Source organism: Oratosquilla oratoria, chromosome 9 (genome assembly GCF_046742065.1).
Source record: "Oratosquilla oratoria isolate Oo_2021 chromosome 9, ASM4674206v1, whole genome shotgun sequence".
Lineage (NCBI taxonomy): Eukaryota > Metazoa > Arthropoda > Malacostraca > Stomatopoda > Squillidae > Oratosquilla > Oratosquilla oratoria.
Window position 1 is genome coordinate 66,844,785 of NC_134785.1, and position 25,703 is coordinate 66,870,487.

The 25,703-nt window shown below is 39.9% G+C and overlaps 1 protein-coding gene across 1 annotated transcript in view; it reads left to right on the forward strand.

Annotated features, from left to right (window-relative positions):
• The first annotated feature begins 6,499 nt into the window (after positions 1-6,499).
• Positions 6,500-25,703, forward strand: part of LOC143028502 (uncharacterized) — a 33,883-nt gene continuing 14,679 nt past the window's right edge. Inside the window, exons 1-17 of the mRNA XM_076190694.1 lie at positions 6,500-7,010; positions 12,863-12,985; positions 13,501-13,623; positions 15,193-15,280; positions 16,032-16,357; positions 16,725-16,861; positions 17,928-18,051; positions 18,774-18,893; positions 20,593-20,772; positions 21,094-21,357; positions 21,845-22,047; positions 22,169-22,355; positions 22,963-23,088; positions 23,395-23,504; positions 23,775-24,051; positions 24,194-24,295; positions 25,335-25,490. Of these exons, the coding sequence (XP_076046809.1) occupies positions 6,857-7,010; positions 12,863-12,985; positions 13,501-13,623; positions 15,193-15,280; positions 16,032-16,357; positions 16,725-16,861; positions 17,928-18,051; positions 18,774-18,893; positions 20,593-20,772; positions 21,094-21,357; positions 21,845-22,047; positions 22,169-22,355; positions 22,963-23,088; positions 23,395-23,504; positions 23,775-24,051; positions 24,194-24,295; positions 25,335-25,490 (2,800 nt within the window). The 5' untranslated portion in view covers positions 6,500-6,856. The remainder of the gene's footprint in view (positions 7,011-12,862; positions 12,986-13,500; positions 13,624-15,192; positions 15,281-16,031; positions 16,358-16,724; positions 16,862-17,927; positions 18,052-18,773; positions 18,894-20,592; positions 20,773-21,093; positions 21,358-21,844; positions 22,048-22,168; positions 22,356-22,962; positions 23,089-23,394; positions 23,505-23,774; positions 24,052-24,193; positions 24,296-25,334; positions 25,491-25,703) is intronic.

Below are 25,703 nucleotides of genomic sequence, written 5' to 3' on the forward strand. Positions count from 1 at the left end.
ATATATATATATATATATATATATATATATATATATATATATATATGGCAGACAAAGAACATGAAAAGGAGTCGTATATGTAACGTTGAAAAGAGAAGAGGAGGACGAAGAAATTATTTAGAAGAATCAACAGCATTTTGCTATCACTTCCTCTGGAAATCTGAGCACCTCGGGCAAAGGTGGCAACTGAGCTTCCCGTTTTCTTTAATACCCCTTAAAGAGATACGGACAAGTAAAATTAACAACCTTTAAATATAACGCGTTTTCGGCGAGCACATGGTCACAATGCAATCTGTGGCAAAACTGTTCCAAATTATGTATAATCAAAAACTGTGAACAGATATAACAACAAATGTTATCTCGGCTTGAGGAATCACAAGACTATCGTCTATCTCGGAGTGACTCATTCGGTCAACTTTGAGTCGTCGACGTCTCAACTTGTCGACGCTGTCATTACTCACTCACTCGTCCACTTAGACCACAAACACCCTTTCTTTCTGACATCGTTGTAAAAAAATATATATATATTTCTTTTTCTTCTTTTATTATCTTAGTTTCGTATGAATGCAGTTCATCTGGTCTGGGTATTTACAGATGTCACGCGGTTACGCTGAGAAAGCCTTGAACTTAAAACACGACAGGAAATACGCCTTTCAAATAACAAAGTTTATGAACAGAAAAACAAATTCGAATCAGTTATGCCTTACTAATATCATAACAAGAACTAACGATAGGTTTAAAAAGGATATAGGCAAGAACTGGTTTATTATCAAAGTGGTTTACGCTGAAACAATTGATTGTTTTACGAGAAGAGGAGACAGCTTTAAGGATAGGGATGACAAGTGGTAAGTGACATGGAACTGCTTAGTGTAGGCCTTATGGTCTCTTACAGTCTCCTCCATTCTTAATGAATATCGTGGTCCTTCGAGATAGTCGTCAGAGGGAAGCATCTCCCCCATCATCTGTCTTCAAAAGTCAACATCCTCACCTCCCTCTCGAAGTGCAGCCCCAAGCGGTTGGCATTCGGTTTCCGGACAGGGCTCAAAATATCTGTCAATTTCTATTTTCACATAAGGAGAGCTAGCAACCGGCGACTGCTCACAACACCTCTCCTTCTCCTACTTGTTGGGCAATGATAAACCTACACAAACACAACAGTGGGGACGACCGAGAATGAGGTGGATGGATGGGGTGAAGGGGGCGTTCACCAAAAGCGGAATGTCTGTTGAGCAAGGAAGGGAGAGGGCAGGAGATAGGGATGAGTGGAGAGTGACTATATATAGATACTGTTATGCAAGAAGGGAGGGGCGGGGGGAGGGTGGGGGTAGTGGGTGCGGATGTGTGAATGATAGTTGGACGCAGTCCGAAGGGATTTCTCCCCGTCTTCTCTATTTCTACATGAGAAGACGGAGAGGGTGGGGGGTGGGGTGTCGTCGATTAAGTGAACCGCCCTTGCTGTGGATGTGCTGTGTCTTGCTGCATTGCGTCTGACCCAGGGCAGTGGGCGGGATGCAGGGATGACCCGTCATCCATGAGGAGGTAAGATGAGCGGGGGGGGGGAGTGGAATGGGTGGGAGTAGGTACGTGCGTTTGATTTGGCTACCTCCTTTATAAGGGGGGAAAAGCTCTTGGTGTATAGATTTCAAAACAACAGAGGCAACAATCAAACATTTCTTCCCAGAGAGCTCTTTGAAGGCCCAAGGATAGCTGCCGGTTTCTGTGGAGCTGTGGGTTTTCCAGTTAGCGAAAGTCAAGCCAACAATTATCATCATTATTATTATTAAATCATAACAGACCCATTTGGCTTATGTGGTTACTAACGTGAGTGATGTAATATAACACTATCAAACTACCACTTTGTTATCGCTACATTTAAAAGAAGTTCATACAGTGAACAACATGCAACAATGTGTGCATTGGACGTAATGTTAAAAATACTATTTTTGTTTATCCTCTGCATCCCTCACAATGTTTTAAGAGTCATGCGCCTATCAACACGCTTAGCCTACGTAGCAACACAACACTCCATCTACGCAGCTGCCTTGTACAGTGGCAGAGGCAGACAGGCGGGGGGGGGGGGGGGGGGGGTAAGATACCCAAATGGTTAGGGGGGTTATTCAATCAGATCATTTTGGGAAAAGAACTTAATCTATTTTGTTTCATCTGTGTTTACATATTCAAAATATCTTCCTTTCTCGCAATATTTCTTAGTACTTGGCTTTGTACTTGAATATTTGGGGTATACAGCAAGGAGTTGTTTACAATAATTACACATATTCCTGTACATGTTATTCATTATTTATTTTGTAGCAAGTGTTTTCTTCTGTCCTATCTAAATTATATGGAAAAAAAATTGAATGATTCATTTATATCTAATTTACCATTTCTAATAATAGCCATTGACGTAAATCCAATATAAAACTCAATTATAGAATGAATCGCGGGTGAGATATATTAGTGTAATTTTAGAATATTCAAACAAACCCGCGGAAACTGCGCGGGAACTCGAAGAGCGCCGACATCAAAACTGCCTCTGTAACCGACATGACGTCACAGTTGCATCATCACCAGACATCCGTTACGTCAACTTTGCACCAAAACATCCTTAACGCGTTTGCGCGTTTTATTTTTACCAAAAATGTGAATTAAATCGCCTGAATAAGAATAAAATTTGATAGATAATGCGTAGGAGTGGCTCGACATATGTCCTGAGAAGGCGATGACGAAAGCATCCAGGATGTGTAGCTCACTCCTTCCGATAACGATGACTTTAACGGTCGTGGGCACAACGGCCGCTTCGTTGCAGACTTCACCCGCCCACCCAAGCCACCCAACACATACCCCTAGTAATACATGCTTAAGCCCCCCTCTTCCCCCTACCCCCCCCCACACACCCCCAGCACCTGGCGTGCGAAACCTTAGTCTCACCCCCCACGTCTGCATCTGCTCCCAGCCCCCCCTCTCCCTCCTGCCAGGGTCCAATGTCTTGTCCTTGAAGGTTTTGTATGCTATCCTCTTTGTCATCACCTCTTCTTGTCCTCTGTTTTCATCAAATTCCTTGTCTTGACTTCCTCTTGTCCTCCCATTCCATCAACTCCCTTGTCCTCACTTCCTCTTGTCCTCCCATTCCATCAACTCCCTTGTCCTGACTTCCTCTTGTCCTCCCATTCCATCAACTCCCTTGTCCTGACTTCCTCTTGTCCTCCCATTCCATCAACTCCCTTGTCCTGACTTCCTCTTGTCCTCCCATTCCATCAACTCCCTTGTCCTGACTTCCTCTTGTCCTCCCATTCCATCAACCCCTTTTCCTGACTTTCTCTTGTCCTACAATGCCATCAACTCTGTTGTCTTCACCTTTTCTTGTCCTAACTTTCCATCAACACCCATCTGCTGCATTGTCCTTTCACACTCGATCCACTGTACCTCTATTTCACCATTTCCATCATCAACACCGAGTAATCATTCCCCCCCCAAAAAAAAAACACCATTATTTTTCAATTCGCATCGTCACACCATATAATTTACATTGCATATCATTATGATGTCCTCTTGATCGATATCCTGCAACAATGACCATCTTAGCCAAAGCACCACCATCTTGGAGTGTCCATTACTATTCCTCGTCATCATTCATCATTCTGAACTTACCCGTATCATTAAGATACGCAGTGCGTAATCTAACGAATTACGATTAATATTGAGAATTTAGATTTCGGTTCTACGGACAAGAAGAGGACGTTGTTTCGTCTCTCCGTTCTTACAAACCTAATAATAGCCTGGGAATACATTGGCGTAGTATAAATAGCCAAATATGATCCGTCCACGCCATCCTGTTTACATTCAAACGCCATTTTCACTTCATCACTCGTAGCGTAATCCTCCTTGATCCATCACCACCCTGAGAAGCCCATGATCAGTCACCATAGCCATCACTGTCATTATCGCATCATCATCGTCACTGTCATCATCACCGTATAATTAAGACATAAATATGCATCACAACCCGTCCTGTGAGCTTGAGTAGCTTACATGACTCGTTTTCTAAGAAACTTGATATTCTTTTTTCCTAAGATGGGTTAAATATAATGAAGAAGTGAAACAATGTCAGTATCGTTGAATCTGTGGCTCACGATACGTGTCTCACGACACATTATCGTATAATTTGTTTATTGCAGTATTATTATAGCGTATGTATCCACAAAAAGCTAGGATGAGAGGGGAGTGGTGGATGGGAGTGGAATAGGTGGGAGTGGGTGCATGACTTGGCTACCGCTCATACAAGGGGGAAAAATTCTTGGTATATAGATAGATTGTATACATATGAATTAACACGTGCTTTGTATCAACATAGGCAGAATAGGACCGAAAGATTGTTGTTGATCACACAATCGACCAAGATCTAAGAATATAAGGTCTAACCACTTCCGACCGAATTTCGAGGGAGTTGGCGCAGCGGGCCCGTGAACGTCACCTGGCTGTTCAAAGTGGGGTTCGCGGGCCCTATAGCTGTCAGTTGGAGCTGGCGCGTCGTTCGGGAATGTCATTACTTTCGCTCGCACCGCTCCACGCAATTAGTTATATTCTGACAAATATTATATAAAATATATATATAAATATATATAAAATATTATAGTTCCTGTCTATATATATGAATATATAACATATATGAATATATAACATATATGATATATAATATATATATATATATAAAATATTATAGTTCCTGTCTTCCTTGGCGTTTCACAGTTTTCTTCAGTGTTTCACAAAGAGAAAACGGACCCAGCCTAATGACGTCAGAAGCTGCGCACAATAATTCAAACGGTCTGACCTGTATATTTAGACCTTGCAATCGACTACATACACGGTGTAAAACTGCATCACCCATTTATCGTTTTCTGTTTCCATTTTCTTTTTCAAATAATTTGAGACGAACAAATGTAGGGTTTAGCCCATCTCGACTACCTATTCCTACAATTTAATTTTATTTATCGCCGATCAAATAATTTCTGTGGCATCACTTTTCGGTTAGCGAAACTATTTCAATTTCCCCGATGGTCAAATCCATGCACTTGTTTACGGAATCTTTCCGGCAGCTTCCTTCAACTCCACTCACATCGTCACGTCAATATAAACAAGACCGTAAAACCACAGGCGGCAGGTAAAGGCAATCAGCTGCTTGTTTACCAAACACGTCACACAAGAGTATCAGCTCCTTGGAGTCGACCGTCAAAAGAGCTCCGAGACCTCACTTAAAAAACGTTCAAGTAAACACAGTATAAGTAAATTAATTAAAATATGTAAAATATTATTATGAACATAGTATGATATATATATATATATATATATATATATATACCACAATTTAGATATGCCTGTCTCATGTAAATTACATTAGCGGTAGTCGATTACAAATTGCAAATTACTGGATTCAAATTATATTCATTTTGGTTGTGTGTGTGTGTATGTGTGTGTGTGTGTGTGTGTGTGTGTGTGTGCGTGTGTGTGTGTGTGTGTGTGCGTGCGCGCGCGCGCGCTATAAGCCCATTGTATTTCGGAGACAGTGACATAAATCTAAAACTACATACAACCTACAGTATGTGTATTAACGACTCTGTGATCACCAATACGTAGAGAATGGCTTCTTTAGCTTCTCTCTTCGTGTAACATTTTTTCCCTCTTCTGAGAGCAATGACTGTGCTATCGAACACTCATAAACATGTCAACAGTGGATAAAGGTAACTATATTTCACTTCCTCTAGAAAGAAGGAAAAAGTTGGGCATGGGCTACTTTTTAACCCACACACACACACACACACATACACACACACACATACACACCACGAGCGTACCTCCCCCTTCCGTAAGATACTAGGTAAATAGGTAAATACTCGCACGCACAAATACAATCAAATAAAACTACAACTATCATTTAAACATTATATACAGATCACTTGTATCTTCTTCATTTAGAAAATAGTGTATTTTTCCTCATGGTCCCCGAATCATATTAGGAATAAAAAATTTAATACTAAGATTCACAGAAAAATTGGTAATGAGAAATACAGACAGCCTTGACCAAAAGGTCTAGGGCAGGTGCAAGGCCACTTCAGAGCTTCTGAAGGTCTCTGTCATTGGCCCAAGTCCGCGAAACATCAGTGAAATGGATGAAACGTAAACAGCCGCAGCATCAGACAGACATTTATGAGCTCACACCGCACATCATTTTCTGTCCGCGTCTTGGGTAGAGGCAGCGAGCGAGAGCGAGGCATCTTGGCATCTTCATAGCCACTCATTCCCCCACCCACCTACCCTCCTCCTTTCCCTGGTCGAAATCGCCCATCCAACCCTGTCGCTGCCAACATTGTTGTTTTTCTTGGTGCACAGAGGTGGTGGATCGGGTTGTTGGGTGTCACAACTCATACCTACTGTCTACCAACATTCGAGGCTATGCCTACTATCATAAACAATACGTTTGAATGGTATACTATCATTTTCATTAACCAATGTTTGTTTTCATTGCAGTTTTTATCTGGGATGGAATTGTGTTGATGACTAAATACGGGAAAGACTACAAATGATAAAGAAAATCTACTGTTAAGGATTCTTTACAAAAAGTATCCTCACGTTCAAAAACGTGATATATTTCAATTTCTTTGTCCAGTCGTGAAGCCAAAGATGTGTGACCAAATATGTGACTTATCTCGCATCCCAGAGTAGAATATAGAGAACATTGAAAATAAAAAAGAAAGACGACAGAACCGAAAGAAGACCGAATTTATCAAAATATATAGAACTCTGCGAGAAAGTGAGAAAAAAAATTGTTGGACTAAAAAATTTAACTCGATAACTCGCAAAGATGGCAACAGGTGCTGCGTGGACTCTGCGTGTGTTGCTATTGAGCATATCTGTCTCGATCGTCGTCGGACGCCTGTTCTGCTTCAATGGAGGTCGATGCGTCTTCGGAAAATGCATTTGCCCCCGAGGATTCTACGGATCTCGATGTCAATACGGTAAGTCTGTTCTTTCAGTTATTTTCGTCAATTGTATCATTCCCATGCAATGCGACACCGCCCGCTGTGCGTGAAATAGCCCTCGAATGAACGAAAATTTGTCGCATTTCCCGCGTGTTGACTGCATTCATCCTAGGTATGCGGGTCACAGTTTTCGCGCCAATCGCGCGTCGTCTCGGAACCCAGTAACGTTAGTTCTAAAGTATGTATAGTTATTTATATTTCAAAAAACATAACCAAAATTAGATAAAACATAAAGTAATATGATTTCACATAAATCTCATCACTAAAATAAACAAGAACTCATGAGAATTTTTATGGATATTAGTGTTCAATTTGAATGTTTTCTGTGAATTCAAAACACAAATCTGTAAACACTTTTAGCTTCTGGCAAGCCATTTGCGCGCCAAAACGCGTCGTTTACTTGCTTTAACCTGCCGACGCTGCAACAAATCTAGAGAATATCTAGCAGCTGCAGACGTTAGAAAATCGCACACGACATGTTTGTTTATTGTGGTTCTAGATGATGCTTAACGTTCACGTTTTGAATGAAACTACAGAATGCGGGCAATTCGAACGCCAACGAACAAAAACCAACAGCTGAACGAAGCAGCCTCAACCGTTACGCTACCAACAGGGTACCAATTCACTGAATGAAGTTATTACGTGTTAACCAGAATAGAATAAATACAGAACCTCCTCTACACGTTGTCAGGAAGGTGTGACAGTATGCTGTCCATATTTGAAGCTTATTTGTCGTCTTTTTTTTTGTTGGTTGGCTATGGGTAAAGATTTTCACATTTCGTCTTTTACCTAGTCTAGTTGATGTGTTTAGCAATTAAGATGTTACTCCCATACAGAGCTTATATAAACAACACAAAGACACCTTAAAAAAACATAGCAGTCACGAAAAATATACAGAAATTATAGACTCCATTTGCATACCATGTGGCCAAAAGGGTATAACATATTACAGAATTAATATAAACAGTTTAGGTATGATTTTTTCCCCTATTTTTTCGCCCATGGAGTAAATTTTTGTGAAGGTGGTGGGATGGGCAGGATGGGGAGGGGCCAGTGACGTGAGGAGAGGCGTGTCGGACCACGTGACAGAGAATGCTGCCAAATTGATGGTGAATCATTATCATACATGACTCTGGATTGTGGCAAGGTGCTACTGCAACAATACAAAGAGAGTATAGTAACATTGCGGACATACGAAGCTGACACAGCTGATCGATCACAACCTCCAACGTAAATACAGTTTGTAGTGTATAATTACATTGAAGCTGAATAATAGTATGACACGTGGATATATCAGTTGCCACACACCACATTGTCAGGCGCTAAAATTGCGTGTTAGTTAGCACCATTGCATTTACTGACGAAAAACTACATTGTGATGGGTGGTTTAGTAACGTAATGCTGTATCAGGTTAATTTGTCCGTATTTGTATGTATGGGTTCATTGTAGAAGCGTTATAGTTCTATAGGAGAATTAATGGCGGGCGATTTCCACAATAAGTTTCGTGCTGGCATGGGTGGTGCCGACATGGTTGATTTTCTCTGATGATGTGACACAATTGCAATGCCACGCTGTAAGACTCCGAACTCACGCAAGAATGTTGACACACTCATTTGTGTCAAACCGCCACTCACCGTTGTGTGTCATCTGTGGCAGCAGTTGGTTTATGGTCGGTTCTTCTTGTCGTGTCCATGCTTATGATAGTCAGGACTCTTTTATGTGACCGTTTCAGTTCGTACATTTTTTTCCTTTGTCTAATTTGTGCACCGTCTTATCTAACCAGAGTTGTTTATAAGTGGATTTTCCGTTTTATACCAAGTCTATCCTCGAAAGAATAATATTTACGGTGTTTGTATTTTTTTCTCTAATATATGTTTTATTCTTAACCAAGAAGAGTTGTTTGAGACGTGTATTTCCTGTTTACATTGACAGTTTATTTTCAGTGTACAACTCAGAATATTATTCACGGCTTCATGTCAGGATTTTATTTTATTTACTTATTGTTTTACTTGTTCATTAATATGCTTAGTTTTTTCTGTTTCGGTTGTATATAGTAGAGTACGGTAATGCGTAATATATGCATTTCAGTAAGACGACATACTTGTGGCTGAGAAGTCAGTGACCAGGCGGGGACGATGAGAGTGCACGTTGCATACCAATCTTCGCTTTTGTGCTTTGACGAAACTAGTCGACTCCACATCTGAATAAAATTGTCTGACCTAGAAAGGACAAGATCTAAGAAGTGGGTTAGTAAACCAAGGGGGAAATTGTGCACCGAAGGAATGAAAATGTATTTAGGACGAATATTTAGACAGTCATGACGTCTCTGTAGCCAATGACTCAAAAGAAACACGGATACAAATAAGCAAAGACATAAACAAACAAATAAATAAGTATATTAAAATGGGCACAAGAGTTGCAAGACATGTAGTGATAAACATCATTGTACAAGGAGCACAAGAGGAGAGGGCGGGGGTGGGGTATGCAGGCAAAGGGACAGAGGGAAGTGCGCATAGAGGGAGGAAGAGGGGGGATGGGGGTTGAGAGAGCGTCATAGTGTGTGTTGGAGAACCGAGAGGCGTGATGGAGATGGATGCTGCCTTGCGATGGAGGTGAGGGAGAAATGTGAGAAAGTGAGTGGACAGGGGAGGGGAGGGAGGGACTGCGAGGTGGGAAAGGGTAGAGACATTGCATAACAAGTGTTTACGATCTTTGCTCTCTTGGCGCAGCGTTAGTGTTTTTTTTTATTGACCTCATTCACTACTGATGGGATTATCATACTGACGAATTTCATTCCTTGCCGTTTGCTTGAATGAAATAGCTAAGATATTCCAGTATGGGGATTTAATGGAAAATATTTAAGCCTTTCGAAAAAAAATATATATATTGTCGCCTGACATTTAGTAGAAAAAAAAACACTATGGAAGGATTTACGACTACAATGAACACAGATACGTTATCTTTTTAGACATGATAAGGAGGCCAGGCACTTTGACTGCAAAAAAGAAAAAACAAAACAAAATAACAACAACTAAGTACTTGTGTCGTCAGTGAACTCGAAGGAAAAACGTTGAACGAAATAATAGATTTACCAGATAGTTTCGCTCATCCATGCACCGCCTTGCGCGCAGATGGGCGCGTGTTTATTGCTTATCCCATCGGCAATAAAGGATTGGATAAGGTTTTAGAATACCTTATTATTATGAAGAACTATGTCTGAATCTCTCATTCTCTATCTACGCATGTTAGTGTGTGATTCACCACGGTCATGGATCACATGTTGGACTCGTGATCGACATCCACGAGTGTGCGTGCACACGCGCCTGTATATAACCTGAATGATATGTAACGACATCCAATATTTTTCTTTGAACCGTGACATTAGACGCAATCGGTGAAGGAACTTTCATCTAAGTGTCTATGAAGATATGGAGCCGCACAAACTGCCAGAAATTGAATAATTACCTCAGAAGTCTTCCCGAGCTGAATAACATCGACTGGCGTTCGCCTGAATAAAACCTCTAAATGTCTCAAATACGTTAAAATGCGTATCATAGGATTACGTCATGCTGGAGGGGCTCCAGGTGGAGGAGGAGGAGGAAAGAGACGAGGATCATGCGGAGAAGAGGGGAGAAAAGACGGATAGAGAGCGGAGGCGGAGGGGAGGGGAAGAGGAGGGGAAGTCGGTAATTAGTCATGATATTATCTAAAACAAACTCAAAAGAGTGAGAAAATACCCATCCCCGGAATTTTCCTTCTGGTCCGAAGTCATTTGTTTGGCTGGTTGTAGGTTGTTGTTTTCTGAGAAAAGAAGGGGAAAAGGTGGACTAGGCGAGAGAGAGGAGGGGAGGGAGAACGTACAAGAAGGATGGCAAAAAAGGGATAGGAGTGGAAGAGATTGAAGGAGGGAAAGATAGTAATAGGAAGGGGAGGGAGAATGTTAGGGGGAATGGAGTGGAGAAGGAAGCGGAAGGGAGGAGGGAAGGAAGAGGATGACGAGGAAGGGAAGGGAAGAACGAAGAGAGAATGGAGGGATTGAAGATTAGGGGGAGAGGGGGGAGGGGACGATGAAGGAAAGGGGGAGATAACAGAGAAGAGGAAGATAAGGGAGAGAAAAGAAATGGCGGCGTGGGAGGACTCTGCCATGTGAGGGGATTTGGGGGAACGGAGGAGAGAGTGAGAGAGAAGGGGAGCAAAGGGAGGAGAGAGGAGACAAAAAGAGGCGACGAGTAGAGGGAAGAGGCAGGAGGGTCTCGTGAGACGAGAGCAATGGACATTCGTGAGAAATCGACTCACTTTGTGACATCACGCCTTGTTAGTGATCAAGTCAAGGGCGCGAGAGGACATGTTCCATAACTCAAAATATTCTTCCCCATTCTTTCGTTTTTTTTTAATCAACCATTTTGCTGGCAACATATTTAGGTTCATTTTGACTGTCGCCAGGCGATTTTATTAAAAATAAATTTTTAAGAAATCTACAAACAATGTACAAGTAAAAACAAAGTAAGTAAATTAATCAACTAATAAATAATTCCTGGATTAACGACTGGTACAAACTGTCAAATAAATACTATCTCGCGTTTGAAATCGTTCTAAAACTGTCACAGTGGCGCCTTCCCATCGACTGAATTTGATGATTATTTGGAGTGGTGCCCATCGGAACTATCTCGGGGTTCGATCCCACAGGTGACTGCCACTTGCCCTGGCTGTCCAAATATCCAGGGCAAAGGTGACGGCTCCAGCTATAACTAAGCGCCTCCTAGTTTGAGTGAAAATTAAAACCCGGAAACTAGAGGCTTCTAGACCAACTAGTTCCTGGAAAAACAATGAAAACTAAAGTTACAGATACAAAAATAGTAAAAAGACCGAAGATAGATTACAATATATATATATATATATATATATATATATATATATATATATTATGTATATATATATGTATATATATATATAATGTATATATATATATATATATATATATATATATATATATATGATAATATGCAAGCAATCACATAACCGTGATACGAAAATGCAAAATAACCACAGAAGGGAAACTTGTAGACAGTACTTTCGTATATTACATCTGAAGATGTAATATACGAAAGTACTTACAGTCTACAAGTTTCCCTTCTCCTGTGGTTATTTTGCATATATATATATATATATATATATATATATATATATATATATATATATATATATATATATATATATGGAAAAAACACAAAGGAAAAAGATAAACTGATGACACAGCGCTTTCATCTATTCAGACATCCTCAGGGATGTCTGAATAGACGAAAGCGCTTGGTCATCAGTTTATCTTTTTCCTTGGTGGTTTTTCCGCATATCTAAAATCACAAGTTTATGTGATTTCTCATACATATATATATAAATATATATATATATATATATATATATATATATATATATATATATATATACAAACATATACATACTATTAATTAAAAAGGCTAAAAGCAATTTACACCCTTGTTACCCCGTAATATGCACGACTCCTTTGCCTCAAGTGCTTGGAGAGCTAAGACAAGTGGCGTGATCCCTGCTAATCTGTACAAAGTTTACTTAGGATACATATTTTGATTTCGAGATCAAGTTATTTGGCGAACGGTCTCGAATGTGTCTGATTTACGACAGTATCATTTGCATCCTTTTAGCCACTGTTTTGACAGAGAAACGAACCCGCTCCTCCCACTAGGGACTAGGCCACCCATCCGTCTCCCAAAGGGCAATCTTTGTCTCTCTCTCTCTCTTTCGCTGTAATGTATGATTACCGTTTTCTTTTTTCTTTCTCCGCCCGACGACAGACCGAAACGAATGCACAGAGAATAACGGTGGTTGTGAGCACGAGTGTAAGAACACAGTCGGATCCTTCAAGTGTTGTTGTTGGAAAGGATTCAAGCTTCGCAACGATGAGAAAACGTGTGAAGGTAAGAAAGTCGTCATTGACAACGAGATAGATAGTCAGGTATGATGCACTCCCCATATCCAAGTTTCACAGCACTATCCTCCTGTCTTCCTCTTCCACGTCCCTCATATCTTCCTTCTTCTGCTTCTAACATCCCTCATACTTATCTTGATTATCTTTCGTCTCTAATCTCTGTCTTCCAGTTTCTCGCACTCTTCTTTTCCTCTTTTTCCTCACTCTCTCATCTTCCTTCCTCTGCTCCTTCCCATACTTCTGCTGCTCATCATTATCTTTCTATTCCTCCTCCTGTCTTCTCCACTCATCTTTTGATACGGGATTCAAAATCTCGGTTCACTCAGATCTGACATGGTGCACTTTAACTTCCTTTAATACCTCTAATCATTTTGTGTTCGTAATGAATGTTTATGCTTCTCTTGCATTGGCAAATGTCATAATAACTCGCATGTTCAACACCACTCTGTTGAACATTCTGTCCATTAAAGATGTGTTTGTACTGAACTCTCCGGTTCCTTGCAGACATAGACGAGTGTCAAGATCTTAATGGCGGCTGCTCTCATCGATGTCACAACACCATTGGATCCTACGTGTGCTCATGCCGTGTTGGGCAAACTCTACTCTTAGATGGAAAAACTTGCATAGGTGAGTAATGCAACAGAAAACGAGAGGGCGACGGGCAAGAGTCGGTAGGGATGGAAGTAACGGTGATGGGGTTGCTTGGAACAGGAGAGACAGTGGGGAAAGAACTACATGACGGATGGACAGGTGCTGGGCGAGTAATCTACTCAATATTCACTTATTTGAGATCTAACTCATTACATACATTTCAGTATGTGACAGAAGCCAAAATATTGTCAGACAGGCTCTCCTCAATGGGTATCTCATATTATTCTGGATAGCCACGAGTGAGATTCAGGTCTATTGTCTAAAGCATAACTCGGGAATGTACGAAAGACAAGAAAAAAAGGAAAATCCAGTACAAATGAAAGATGAATCCCTTGGAATTTTCACTCATTTTACCTTGGTCATTATTTTTCTTCATATGTTCCCACCATTGCATTATAGACCTCCATTGTGCCATTGCTATAATGTCTGTTACCTATCTCTATATTCTCTCTTCACAGCAGTTACTCTTCTCTTAAACCCTTTGCCCTGCCTTCTTCCTACATTATGCCCCCACCATATTCATTCAATGTGGATACACTAAAGAAATGTTAAGGAATATATATATATATTATATTAGTTCCACATCCTTGTGAATGCAATATTCCTCCACCTGTCTGGAGTTCTGGACATTTCAAACCTTAGGTTACCTGGCAGAGCCTTTACATGCTAATGCCACCCCAGGGCAAAGTTCTCAATGACACTAACCCCCCCCCCCCATCACCACTTCCCACCTCCACCATCCTTAATTTGTGCAACATCACTATAGGATATTGGTGTACATAATAAAAGATGCATTTGGTGTGTGTGCCTTATAATTAAGTGAAAATTAAAGTATTTTTTTATAAATGATAAAAAAAAAACATTCCTCAGTCTGCTATGTGGTTGTTAGTATTCTCTGAAAAATATTGATTTCAGAATAAAACAATTACTACAAGAATTACACAATCAGAAGATGATTGATCATGTTGATTAATAGATTACATTAGAATTTTTCTTGCCTTGCTTCTGGTAAATTCATGAATGATGTCATCAAAGTTTATATCATTCAGTGTCAGATTCAATATTGAGGAGTGCTTGATTTGACAGTCTATCTCGGCCCATAAAACTCCTCAGGTATGTCTTGATGAGCTTCAGTTTGCCAAAAGACCTTTCAAAAGAAGCACAAGTCTCAGTGCAATGCCAAAGTTTACAGTTCCTTCACCATATTTCTCGATGAAAGCAACGAGTTAAATGTAAATTTTTCATGAAGGCATTTTAGCTATTGGTTTGTGAAATAATTAAATATTTTTTTAAATTTGTATTTATGTGTCTCTATTGCAGAAAGGATAAGGGAAAATATTTAATATTTTGTTGATTCTAACACAAAAATTTGTGATTACAGTAAAATATTCAAGTCTTCTTTGGCCTCTTTTTTTTATTATCATTATTGTGTCAGCCTTGTGGGCAAAGTCCAGGCTAAAATGGCTGCCTCCAGGCATATCCCCCCCCCCTCTTCATGTGAGGGTCCTGTTACCTGATGTATAATAATGCAGCATCTGTTTACAGATACCCCTACATGCCAAGAGGACAATGGTGGCTGTGCACACACTTGTACCGAACGAAATGGGATGGTTAAATGTGGATGCAAAGATGGGTGAGTGCATTAATTAAGAGTATATCACACTGGAGGGAAAAAGGAGTAAATTAAGAACTAGATAATTCCTCATGACAAAACAGTAATGAATCTTGACTCTTTGGGATGAGAGGCGACCACTGAGGCTCAGTCTGTACTGAAAACTTCGCTTACGATTCTACCATGCAAGATTAAGCTTCACTGAGTGTCCTGCTACATAAACGTTTGTGTGTTTACTAAATTGTAGGGTAAGACAAAAGAGTAACAATAATGGTGAAGTTCCATCACAATCAATCAAACCTTGCTATTGGTTTGTTTTTTGCTTAACTATTTTTTATTTTAGGCTATTCCACACATTGACACATCTATCCAGAAAAATATACTTAGGCCTCCATAAATTGGTTTTAAATTTCTTTATGTCATGTGGTTGGACTATTTCCTCATCTGGGCTAATCTGCAGAGCTATGCACTTGCATGGAAAATGTGTGTGCTCACTTGTGTAGATTGTTCTGCTTCAGGAAAACCACATAAAAAAGTCATAATGTCAAAGTGCACTTTAATTGAGCAGGTATACATTTTAACTGCATTACACAATAGATCTGCCACAACCTGCACAGTGCAATGCAATTATTTATGCTTCACTCCATTTCCAATACCACTCTCCTCCCATTAATTTTCTAAATCAATAAATAAATTAATAAAAAGATAAATAAATAAATAATAAAATAAAGGATGACTTATCACTGCACTTCAAAAACACATCTGTCACCAGATATCGTCTGGAAGCCGATGGCAAGTCTTGTGCCCTTCAGGATCCTTGTGCCATTGACAACGGTGGCTGTCAGGATGTCTGCAAGGTTGTAAAGGGAGAAGCACAATGCTCCTGTGGCCCTGGCTTCCACTTGGCCCCAGATGGCTTCAGCTGCACTGATGTGGATGAGTGCAAGAATGGTAAATCGAAAGGATATGGCAAGGGCAGACGAAGAGCCTCGGCTACTACGTCACTTTGTGCCCATCACTGCACAAACACCTGGGGCTCCTTCCGTTGTTCCTGCCACACTGGCTACCAGCTTGGCACTGACAGCAGATCCTGCTACAGTAAGTATTTATTTTGCATAAACAGTCCTATGAATCTTTTGGCAACACGAACTTCCAATCTCTTGAAGCTTGAAGAGAATATGGGTGTATATTGATTTATGTATCCATGCATGTACATATGCATATATGTATGTGTACATATATGTGTATTTGCACATAGGCAAGTAGGTGTATAGAGAGATAAGTATTAAGACAAATGTGTACTATGTAATCATGTGAATATCATACTGAATGTATCCATGTTACTCATGACTGTTATACAGCATTTCAGTATTCGGAAATCTTACAAACATTGCAAAAATACCATGAACTGACCCCAGCAGTATGTGAAAATAGTTATGTGAAAGTGTTTTTGTGAACTTTGCAGTGATTGACATGGAAGTGGTGAATTCATGTCTGATGAGCAATGGTGGGTGCCAACACATGTGTCGTCACGGCCCAGGGGGACCTGTCTGTTCCTGTCATCCAGGTTTCTCTCTCCTGCCTGACAAGAAGAGGTGTCAGGTTAGTGTCACCAAACAAAATTGTCTATAAACAGAGGTGCAGTGCTGCTGGAGCCTTGTTCCAGCACTTCTAAGTGGTCTGGAAAAAAAAAAAATATATATATATATATATATATATATGTGTTATATATATATATGTGTGTGTATATATATATATATATATATATATATATATAATAAATAATTAATCAAATCAAGCACTTGCCTCATATTTATGGCTTAATACCAACCGACAGGTCTGTCCAACACCTATAAAATTGGCACTGCATCCCTGCCTATAAGTATAATAATGCCACAAGTTAATGGATCCTTTTTCTTAGACTGGGTAACATAATGCAGGAACTTGCCTGTCTGATTCCATAGGTCTACATTTATTTTCTTTTTTGTTTAACATAAAAACAAAAAGATGTTATCTGAGGCAATGTTTGAGAAGATTGTGTTGTACACGTGCACACACACTTCTTTGCCAGCGTATATGATGCACCTCCACATAGGACGCTCTCTTACATTACAATACTTTGAGGAAAATACATTGATATTTTCATCAAAATATATATTGAAGTGATTGATAAGGGCCTCTGCAGGGGCAAATTTTTTGTACATTGCTGTGTTGGCAACAATATGAATGAAAATGTGCTGATGCCAATACTGGTCAAGCACATTTTGTTTACAAAGCAACACTGACACCCTCATAAATAAGGTGAGACTATTGCCCCTAATTCAATACAGTCCTCAAAAGAGATCACACCCACTCCACCCACTTAGCCATACACCAGCCATACACCATTATGTGCCCAATACCTCATTCAGTAATGCTGTCACATCAGACACACAGGGTGAACCCTCCCCTCAAAAAAGAAAAAAAGAAAAAACAAACAAATATATATATATATATATATATATATATATATATATACACACACATACTTTTTGGCATATTCTGATAATGCTGAAAGTGACAACAAAATATCATCCACAAAGGTAATTTCCAAAAATTAAGAAGCAGGAGACCAGCCAGATACCATCTTTATAAGTTTTTAAGTTAAAACTCCTTTGATTGAATACAGGATGTGGATGAATGTGCAACCCGAGAACATCGATGTGGACAAGACTGTGTAAACACCCCAGGAGGCTATGCATGTGCTTGCAATGAGGGCTTCATTCTCAGCACAGATGGCTATTCTTGTACTGGTAAGCGACTTCACTTTAATATTTTTCTTTTAATACTAAGAGTTTCACAAAGGGCTGGATGTTTAGAGTGTACGTAAAATCGTGTTATGGCTGTTATGATACTGATACTGTATTACTAAGATAAACATCATCAGATGATTTATCATGTGTCTGGTAACTAAATAGTCTCAAGGTCAGTTAATCACTAAGTGAACTGGCTTTCTCACCACGTTAATTGATGAAAGATGTCTACACAAGATTTATCAAAGCATGGATGATTTTTTGTGGGCTGTTTCTAGCACTGAAGTATTGTAACCCAGCTATTTTTCCAATTGCTGCAAAACAGGATTGTAGGGATAATGCCACAAACTTTATACCTTGTTCTTTCACTGTCCTTTCTCTTTTCTATCACATCTGATGTGAGGTTAACCTTCTTAGTTCTCTAAATCCACTGTTGCTGTACACAACTATTACCCGTCATTAGTGTTCCTTACCTTTAAATGTGATAATTTACTATGAAACAACTTTTTTCTATCATTTATTCCAAAGCACATGGGTACAGTACTTGTGTGGATCTTTATCACAGATTTTTTTTTAAATCTCAATAATTATATCTAAAAATTGCTTTGAATTTATAGCATGGCTTGTTGGATTTTTTTCACAATGTTATCATCAGTATCAACATTTTTATTATCATCTTTAGGGATTATGTTCATACATGATACAGTAATCCTCTTTGGTAGATGTGAATGAATGTGAGCGGCAGAATGGAGGTTGTGAGCACGAGTGTGTCAACCATGACGGAGGATACGCTTGCACATGCAGACCAGGATATGTGCTCAGTGAAGGAACAAGATGCAATAGTAAGTTTCATGTGCTCTTTCCATGTTAACAAAAACCAAAAGTGTATTATAATATTTACATACTTGATCATGTGCACAAATGGAGACATACATTGCAACATACAAGAACATCTTCAATATACACAAACTGTACACATACATGGAGCTTTTCAGATAAGTCATATAAGGAAAAGTCAGATGTGCTAACCTTGTCATCACTAAAAGCTCTGGAAGAAGGTACTTGATTGCAGTGTTCACGTCACTGAAGGGGGTAATTGGACTTGACAGAGAATATATAGTATAGAGGGGTTTTATGAGGTGAAGGGTGCATTTCTGAGAGATGTGGAAAAAACTTTTCCAAATAGATAAATAAACTACTGAAATAGCCTAGGAGCTGATATAGTACAAGCTGGAAATGTACATGAATTTAAAACAAGGTATAACTGGAGAATAAGTGACCCAAGTATAGATAGAATTAGTTTACTGTACAGACACAAACTCTTGGAATACCCTGTATCATATAGCCCAAGTTGGAACCACATATGAATTCAAAATGATTTATAATAATTGGAGAATAAGAGACAAAACACCATGGGGGTAGTTTCCTTCCTCTATACCACAGTTAGGTAAGTAAAATTACATAAATCAGATTTAGCTTGGAGAGGGACAGTAACAAGATGTCACGGAAAAACTGAAAAGACAAGGTACCTCAAGGATGTCTAGAAAACATCTTTCTGTACATATGCATCAAGTTATGGAACAACCTAAAAGGAGAAACAAAATTGAAGGCAGGAGATAGGGATGAGTGGAGAATGGATGTGTATAGATGATGCTGTTATGCAAGCAAGGGAGGGTGGGGGATGGAGGTTAGGGGATTGCGTATGTGTGAATGATATTTTGATGCAGTCCAAAGGGATTTCTCCCTGTCCTCTCTTTTTCTGCATGAAGGGACAGAGAAGGGGGTCACTAAATAAGTGAAGCAGCCTTGCTGTGGATGTACTATGTCTTGCTACATTGCTTCTGACCCAGGGCAGTGGGCAAGATACAGGGAAGAATCATCCATGAGAAGCTAAGATTTGAGGGAGGAAAGGGTGGAGGATGGGAGTGGAATAGGTAGGAGTAGGTACGTACCTTTGATTGGCTGTCTCTTTTATAAGGGGAAAGCTATTGGTATATTGATAGATTTGCTTATGCTTAAAACAGTAAATTTAGACAAAATTATATCTTGCTAGTAATGCTCTATTTCTTTTCCATATGGTGCAGATGAACTATATATTCAATGGGACAGCTTCAGGGAGTCATGTTTTCAAATTTCCATTTCAGTATGAGCAAATTATTATTTTCTCAGGGTTTACATTGTAATAATATGAGATCACTTATGGTGTTCTTATTCTGAATGTCCCATAGCAATTCCAATGTGTATAAACACCCTTTCTTCAGTTCCACTGCAGGAAAACATATCCATTCATGTAAAACCCAATACAATCCATATGCACAATATGTACAAGTTCTCCTATGATGATAGTAAATGCTCTCCAACATAGCTACATAAAGAAAATGTGCTGAAAACCCTGAACATTATTGCACAATGATTTTATATTTAGTTTAAAGTTCTTATCCTCTCTGAGAAATAAAAGTATCACTGTACTCACTTTTATTTTTCTCTTTTATCTCCATTGCCACCATGTGCCTTTGTTTTACACGTAATTGCCTCTTACAGTGATTGACTATAACTATAATGAGGAAGATTATCCTGCGACCGCAAACGAAGACTACCTCTTACTTTTTGACAAGGACTTCTTTGTGAATGAGACTACACTGGATGATAATCTATATCCTGATTCCCGTGGGGGAGGCACTGCATATGCTGAAAAGGCATCGGTGCCTGAATATGCCATCCGTGAGTCCTTTTTCCATTGTGCAGTACTTTCTAATTTCGGATTTCATAATGAAAATCCCAAATCATACTTGCCAAAATCATGATAAAACTATTGGAAAAAGTATATATGTATTAATGAATACCAAATACTGTACACCCTGCTAATATCCTGTAACCTTCTATCATTCAGATATTTGTTCAATATATCTGCAGTTCACTGCCAAGTACATAAGATGTAGATATCATGGTGGGCTCCATGCCCTTTTATAGTATCCTTGATAAAAACAAGTGAACAATGAGTGGGCTTACTGATAGCTTCACCTCTCCATTATAAAACCACAGGTTGTGTCCCCGGGTATTTTGGTCCAAACTGCAACTTCACATGTGCAGATTGCCCTGGCAAGTGTGATCCTCTAGAAGGATGTTTGTGCCCACCTGGGTTAACAGGTTTCACATGTAAGGAAGATTGTCCACAAGGATTCTGGGGCAAAGGATGCAATCAGGTGTGCCAATGTGAAAATGATGGTAAATGTGACCCAGTCACAGGCAAGTGCATATGTCCCCTTGGTGTCGGTGGAGAACGGTGTGAGGATGGCTGTCCCAAAGGTCAGTAAAGCTTAATTTCTATTTTTACACATCTAAATGGATAGCCCTTAAGAATCATGGTGACAATGTTTTGGACATTTGAGATTGTGCTTTGGTTAACATCAGTCAATCTTATTCAGTTTAGAGGAACCTGTGGAGTAGAATGCATTATATTGCTGTTTCAGACAAAATATCTCAATAAACCTTCCAGAAGTATCACATCAATGATAATTCAAATATAAGTTCAGGAACATATATATCTTCGTTAGGTTGTGAATCTTGTCCATTCATTATTTTCTACATTTCTTAAATATGCTATTTGAGATCTTAACATACCCTTAAGATACTCCTTCACTTCACTTCCATCTCATCATTTGTGTCAGAATCACTTCTCTCAATAGCTGATGTAATTTCTCTAGTATGAAGCAGCATATGCTTTCTAGCAAACAGCCATGAAGTATAATTCAGGTCAAGTCACCCTAGTACTAATGCCCATTTATTTACACAGGGTTCTTTGGACAAGATTGTACAATTAAGTGTCCAATGATGTGTCCATCAATGCGCTGCAACCGCAATTTTGGCTTCTGCGAATGCGACCCTGGACTTTTTGGTCCCAAGTGCAACATGGCCTGTCCTCCTCTGACATGGGGACCTAACTGTCGTAACCAGTGTCAGTGTAACAGAAAGAACACTGCCAAATGTGATGAACAGGTCTGCAGACTTATACTCAGGTTTAGATAAATGTATATGTCTGCATTTGAATACAGGTTGAGCTATTTAAGCATCATTTGCTAATCAAGGGGTGTTCTGACGTGTATGAAATCTTTTACAGACAGGGAGTTGTGAGTGTCGGCCAGGCTTCATGGGTGAGGACTGCTCAGAAGAATGCTCCAAAGGTTATTTTGGTCTTGGATGCAAAGAAAAATGTCAATGTGATGACAGTGCTACATGTGATCCTGCCACTGGAAAATGCATTCAAGACTGCCCTCCAGGACTTCATGGGGTTCATTGTGATCAGAGTAAGTCAGGATCTCACATAGAATGTTCCATCCTGTGAGTAATGTCATGTACTTTTCCCTAAAAAGAACAATTTATGATATACCATTAATATCATTCAGAAAATATATAGGACAATACAGAATGTCACTTTCATAATGCCAGCTCTCATAATGCAAAATGGTGTAAGATTTTTAATACTTCATTTGCAATAGTGTTCCTCTCCTTGGGACAATATGCCAAAGAGGTAGTCAAAGGTGGTAAAAAGAGATTCAAGGAGGGTAGTAGAAAGGAGAGATAACAAGTTTAAAAGCAATCATCATTCTTGAGTAGAAATTAGTCAGTCTCCAAACATGAAAGACCATTGTATGACTGGTCCATAGGGGTGTTACTAAGTTCCCTAACATACTGACAGCATAAAACTTACACCAGTCAGTAGCTCATAGGGAGAAAAGATGGAAGAAATACAACTGAAGTTAAAAGAGAGACATCTTGGGTCCAGCCCAGAGATCATCAATTAGCTACGCCAGTCTTGTAGTGCTACAAGGACACAATACAAAGGCTCTATGTGAATATGAAAATTGGCTCCAATAATAATGTTAATATGATGTCTGTCTTCTTGTGTTACAGCATGTGAAGATGGCCACTATGGTCCAGGATGTATGAAGGCTTGTATGTGTGGCATGCGACCATGTGACCCAGTCACTGGCGTCTGTCTCTGCCCTGCTGGCACCATGGGACCCAACTGCCAACACAGTAAGTACACTCACTTTTGGTATAAATCCCTCTTAGAAATTTCCTTTGAAGTTGCTAAAGTAGATCACTAGGAGGATGAAGGAGGATAGCCACCAGTTATCCTGATGTGAAAAAGTGGAGAAAAGGTTGAAAGAGAGGGCAACCCGGGCCTGGTCCTTGGGCCAAGTGCCAGTGATGATTAGGACCACCCTTACAGTGCATGTAATAAAGTAAAGACTTGCATTGAACAATACAGGCACTATAGTTCATTACACAGTAATTTCTGAATTCTATAAACGTACTCAATACTTTCTGTTACATTGTCAGCTTGTCCAGAGGGTCAGTGGGGTCGAAGCTGTCAGGAAAAATGCCAATGCCAGCACAATTCAACATGTGACCATGTCACGGGCAAATGCCGCTGCCCTCCTGGTTACGCAGTAAGTAAAAGAACTATTGTACAAAGAAACAATCATATGTTTGACCACTCTTTCACTGTTGATGTTTAAAGAAATTAGAAATATGATCTGTTGTAACGTTGGGATACTATAATTGTATGTTTGTTTCATGTCTCCATCTATTTTGTTCCTCCAACTCCTTGGTATTTTGTTATTTGACTTGGCATTAGTATCAATATGGTGCATATGTTTATGTTTGTGCCTGTGCAATTACTTATGTATATGTGCTTATTGATGTTCAACCTCTTGTAGGGCTTGGAGTGTGAATCCAAGTGTCCTCCACAACGCTATGGGCCTGACTGCAGTCTAGTATGTGTGTGTCTTAATGGAGCTTCCTGTCATCCTGCAACGGGCCAGTGTCAGTGTGCTTCAGGCTTCACGGGTCCCCAGTGTGGCCAGCCATGCCCACTTGGCCGCTTTGGCCCAGACTGCCAGCATATGTGCAAATGCAGCACCAGTGGTGGTTGCGATCGAGTTACTGGGGAGTGCAGCTGTGTTCCGGGCTGGCGTGGCTCTAACTGCAATTTGCGTAAGTAGCTGGTGCCACTGCTGCATCGCTCGCAAATCCATCAGTATGATACATATTTAAACAAATCTTTTTATCATGACATTTTATGATACAATGATGTTTCTTCTAACCATACGCTTTTTCTTTCCTTGACATTCTACAGCATGTCCAGAGGGCAAGTATGGTGCTGGCTGTGTTCTGGATTGTGCCTGTGCAAACGGAGCAGCATGTGACCATATCACTGGTGCTTGCACGTGCCAGCCAGGTGAGAACACACCCTCAGAGGAACCTTTTGAGAACTTCCTCTTTTAATATCCCATGATCTTTATGCCATAAATAGAGGTGGAATGGGTGGGGGATGGGGGGTGAGGGAGTATGAGAAATCATTTGACACAGCCCAAAGGAATTTCTCCCCATCTTCTCCTTTTCTGCATGAGGGGATGGAGATGGGGGGTCACAGCGGCCTTGCTGTGGATGTGCTGTGTCTTGTGACTCTGCCTCTGACCCAGGGCAGTGGGCGAGATGCAGGGATGACCAGTCATCCAAGAGGTGCTAAGATAAGAGGGAGGGAAGAGGAAGAAAGGGAGTGGAGTGTGATGAGGATGGAATGGGTGGGGGTGGTTTTTATGACTTTGTTTTTTGGCTACCTCCCTTATAAGGGGAAAAAGCCTTTGGTATATGTATGTATGTATATACTTCACTTTCTATCACTGTTCAACCAAATTTCCTATGACACACTAAGATATGCAGTTTTACTCATTAGTACTAAGAGGGGTCCCTTCCTAAAATGAATAGAATTGTCTGGAATAGATTTTCTCAAAAGGTCATTGTACTTTAAAGGGTTCATCTATTAAGACCATTTAATTTTCAACTCACGGGGCTTTAATGGGTGTAAGGTAATTCTCATGTAATAATTTCACCATATATTTCCATTTGTCAATTTGTTAAATGTGTGGATGGACTCTTTCCATATATAGGCTCTTCCATGAACTGATGCATCTATATGGAAAACTGTTTCTTGATATCCTTAAAACACCTTCCTTTTTTTCTTTTCTTTCTGTGTCCTCTAGTTTCTCTCCCACCCCAAATTAGATTTCCTCTGTCAATTTTGCCTGCTCCTTTCACTGATCAGAACACAGAAATCCTGTCACTCATCTTTCTTCTATCTTCAAATGAGGGCTGCTCCAGAATTTTAAAACCTTTGTTCATCTCCACTTTATCAAGGAATGATGTATTAATGAACTGATTATACATGGCACCTCACACTTTAAAACTTAAGAAAAAATCAATTAATTCCTTTTCAGGCTGGCATGGTGCCTTCTGCTCACGACCTTGTCCAGATGGCTTCTGGGGTCCGGAGTGTCTTCGCAGGTGTAGCTGTGGGCCCTTTTCAACTTGTGACACTGTTACAGGCGCTTGTGTGTGCCCAGCAGGACGACATGGGAGCAACTGCACCATGGGTATGTAACAGTGAGAAAGGGCAAGCATGTCAGGTCTCAGCCAACATGAGACATGTAGAGGTTTGCATTTATGAGAAATATTATTCACTTCTACCTGGAATTGTGCAAAATTTGTCCTCTACCAAGCCAAACATTCTTACAAGTTTCGGAAATACACCTCTTCTAAACCCTTACATGATTTCTGGCACCAAGGCAACAGCACTGAAATAAATA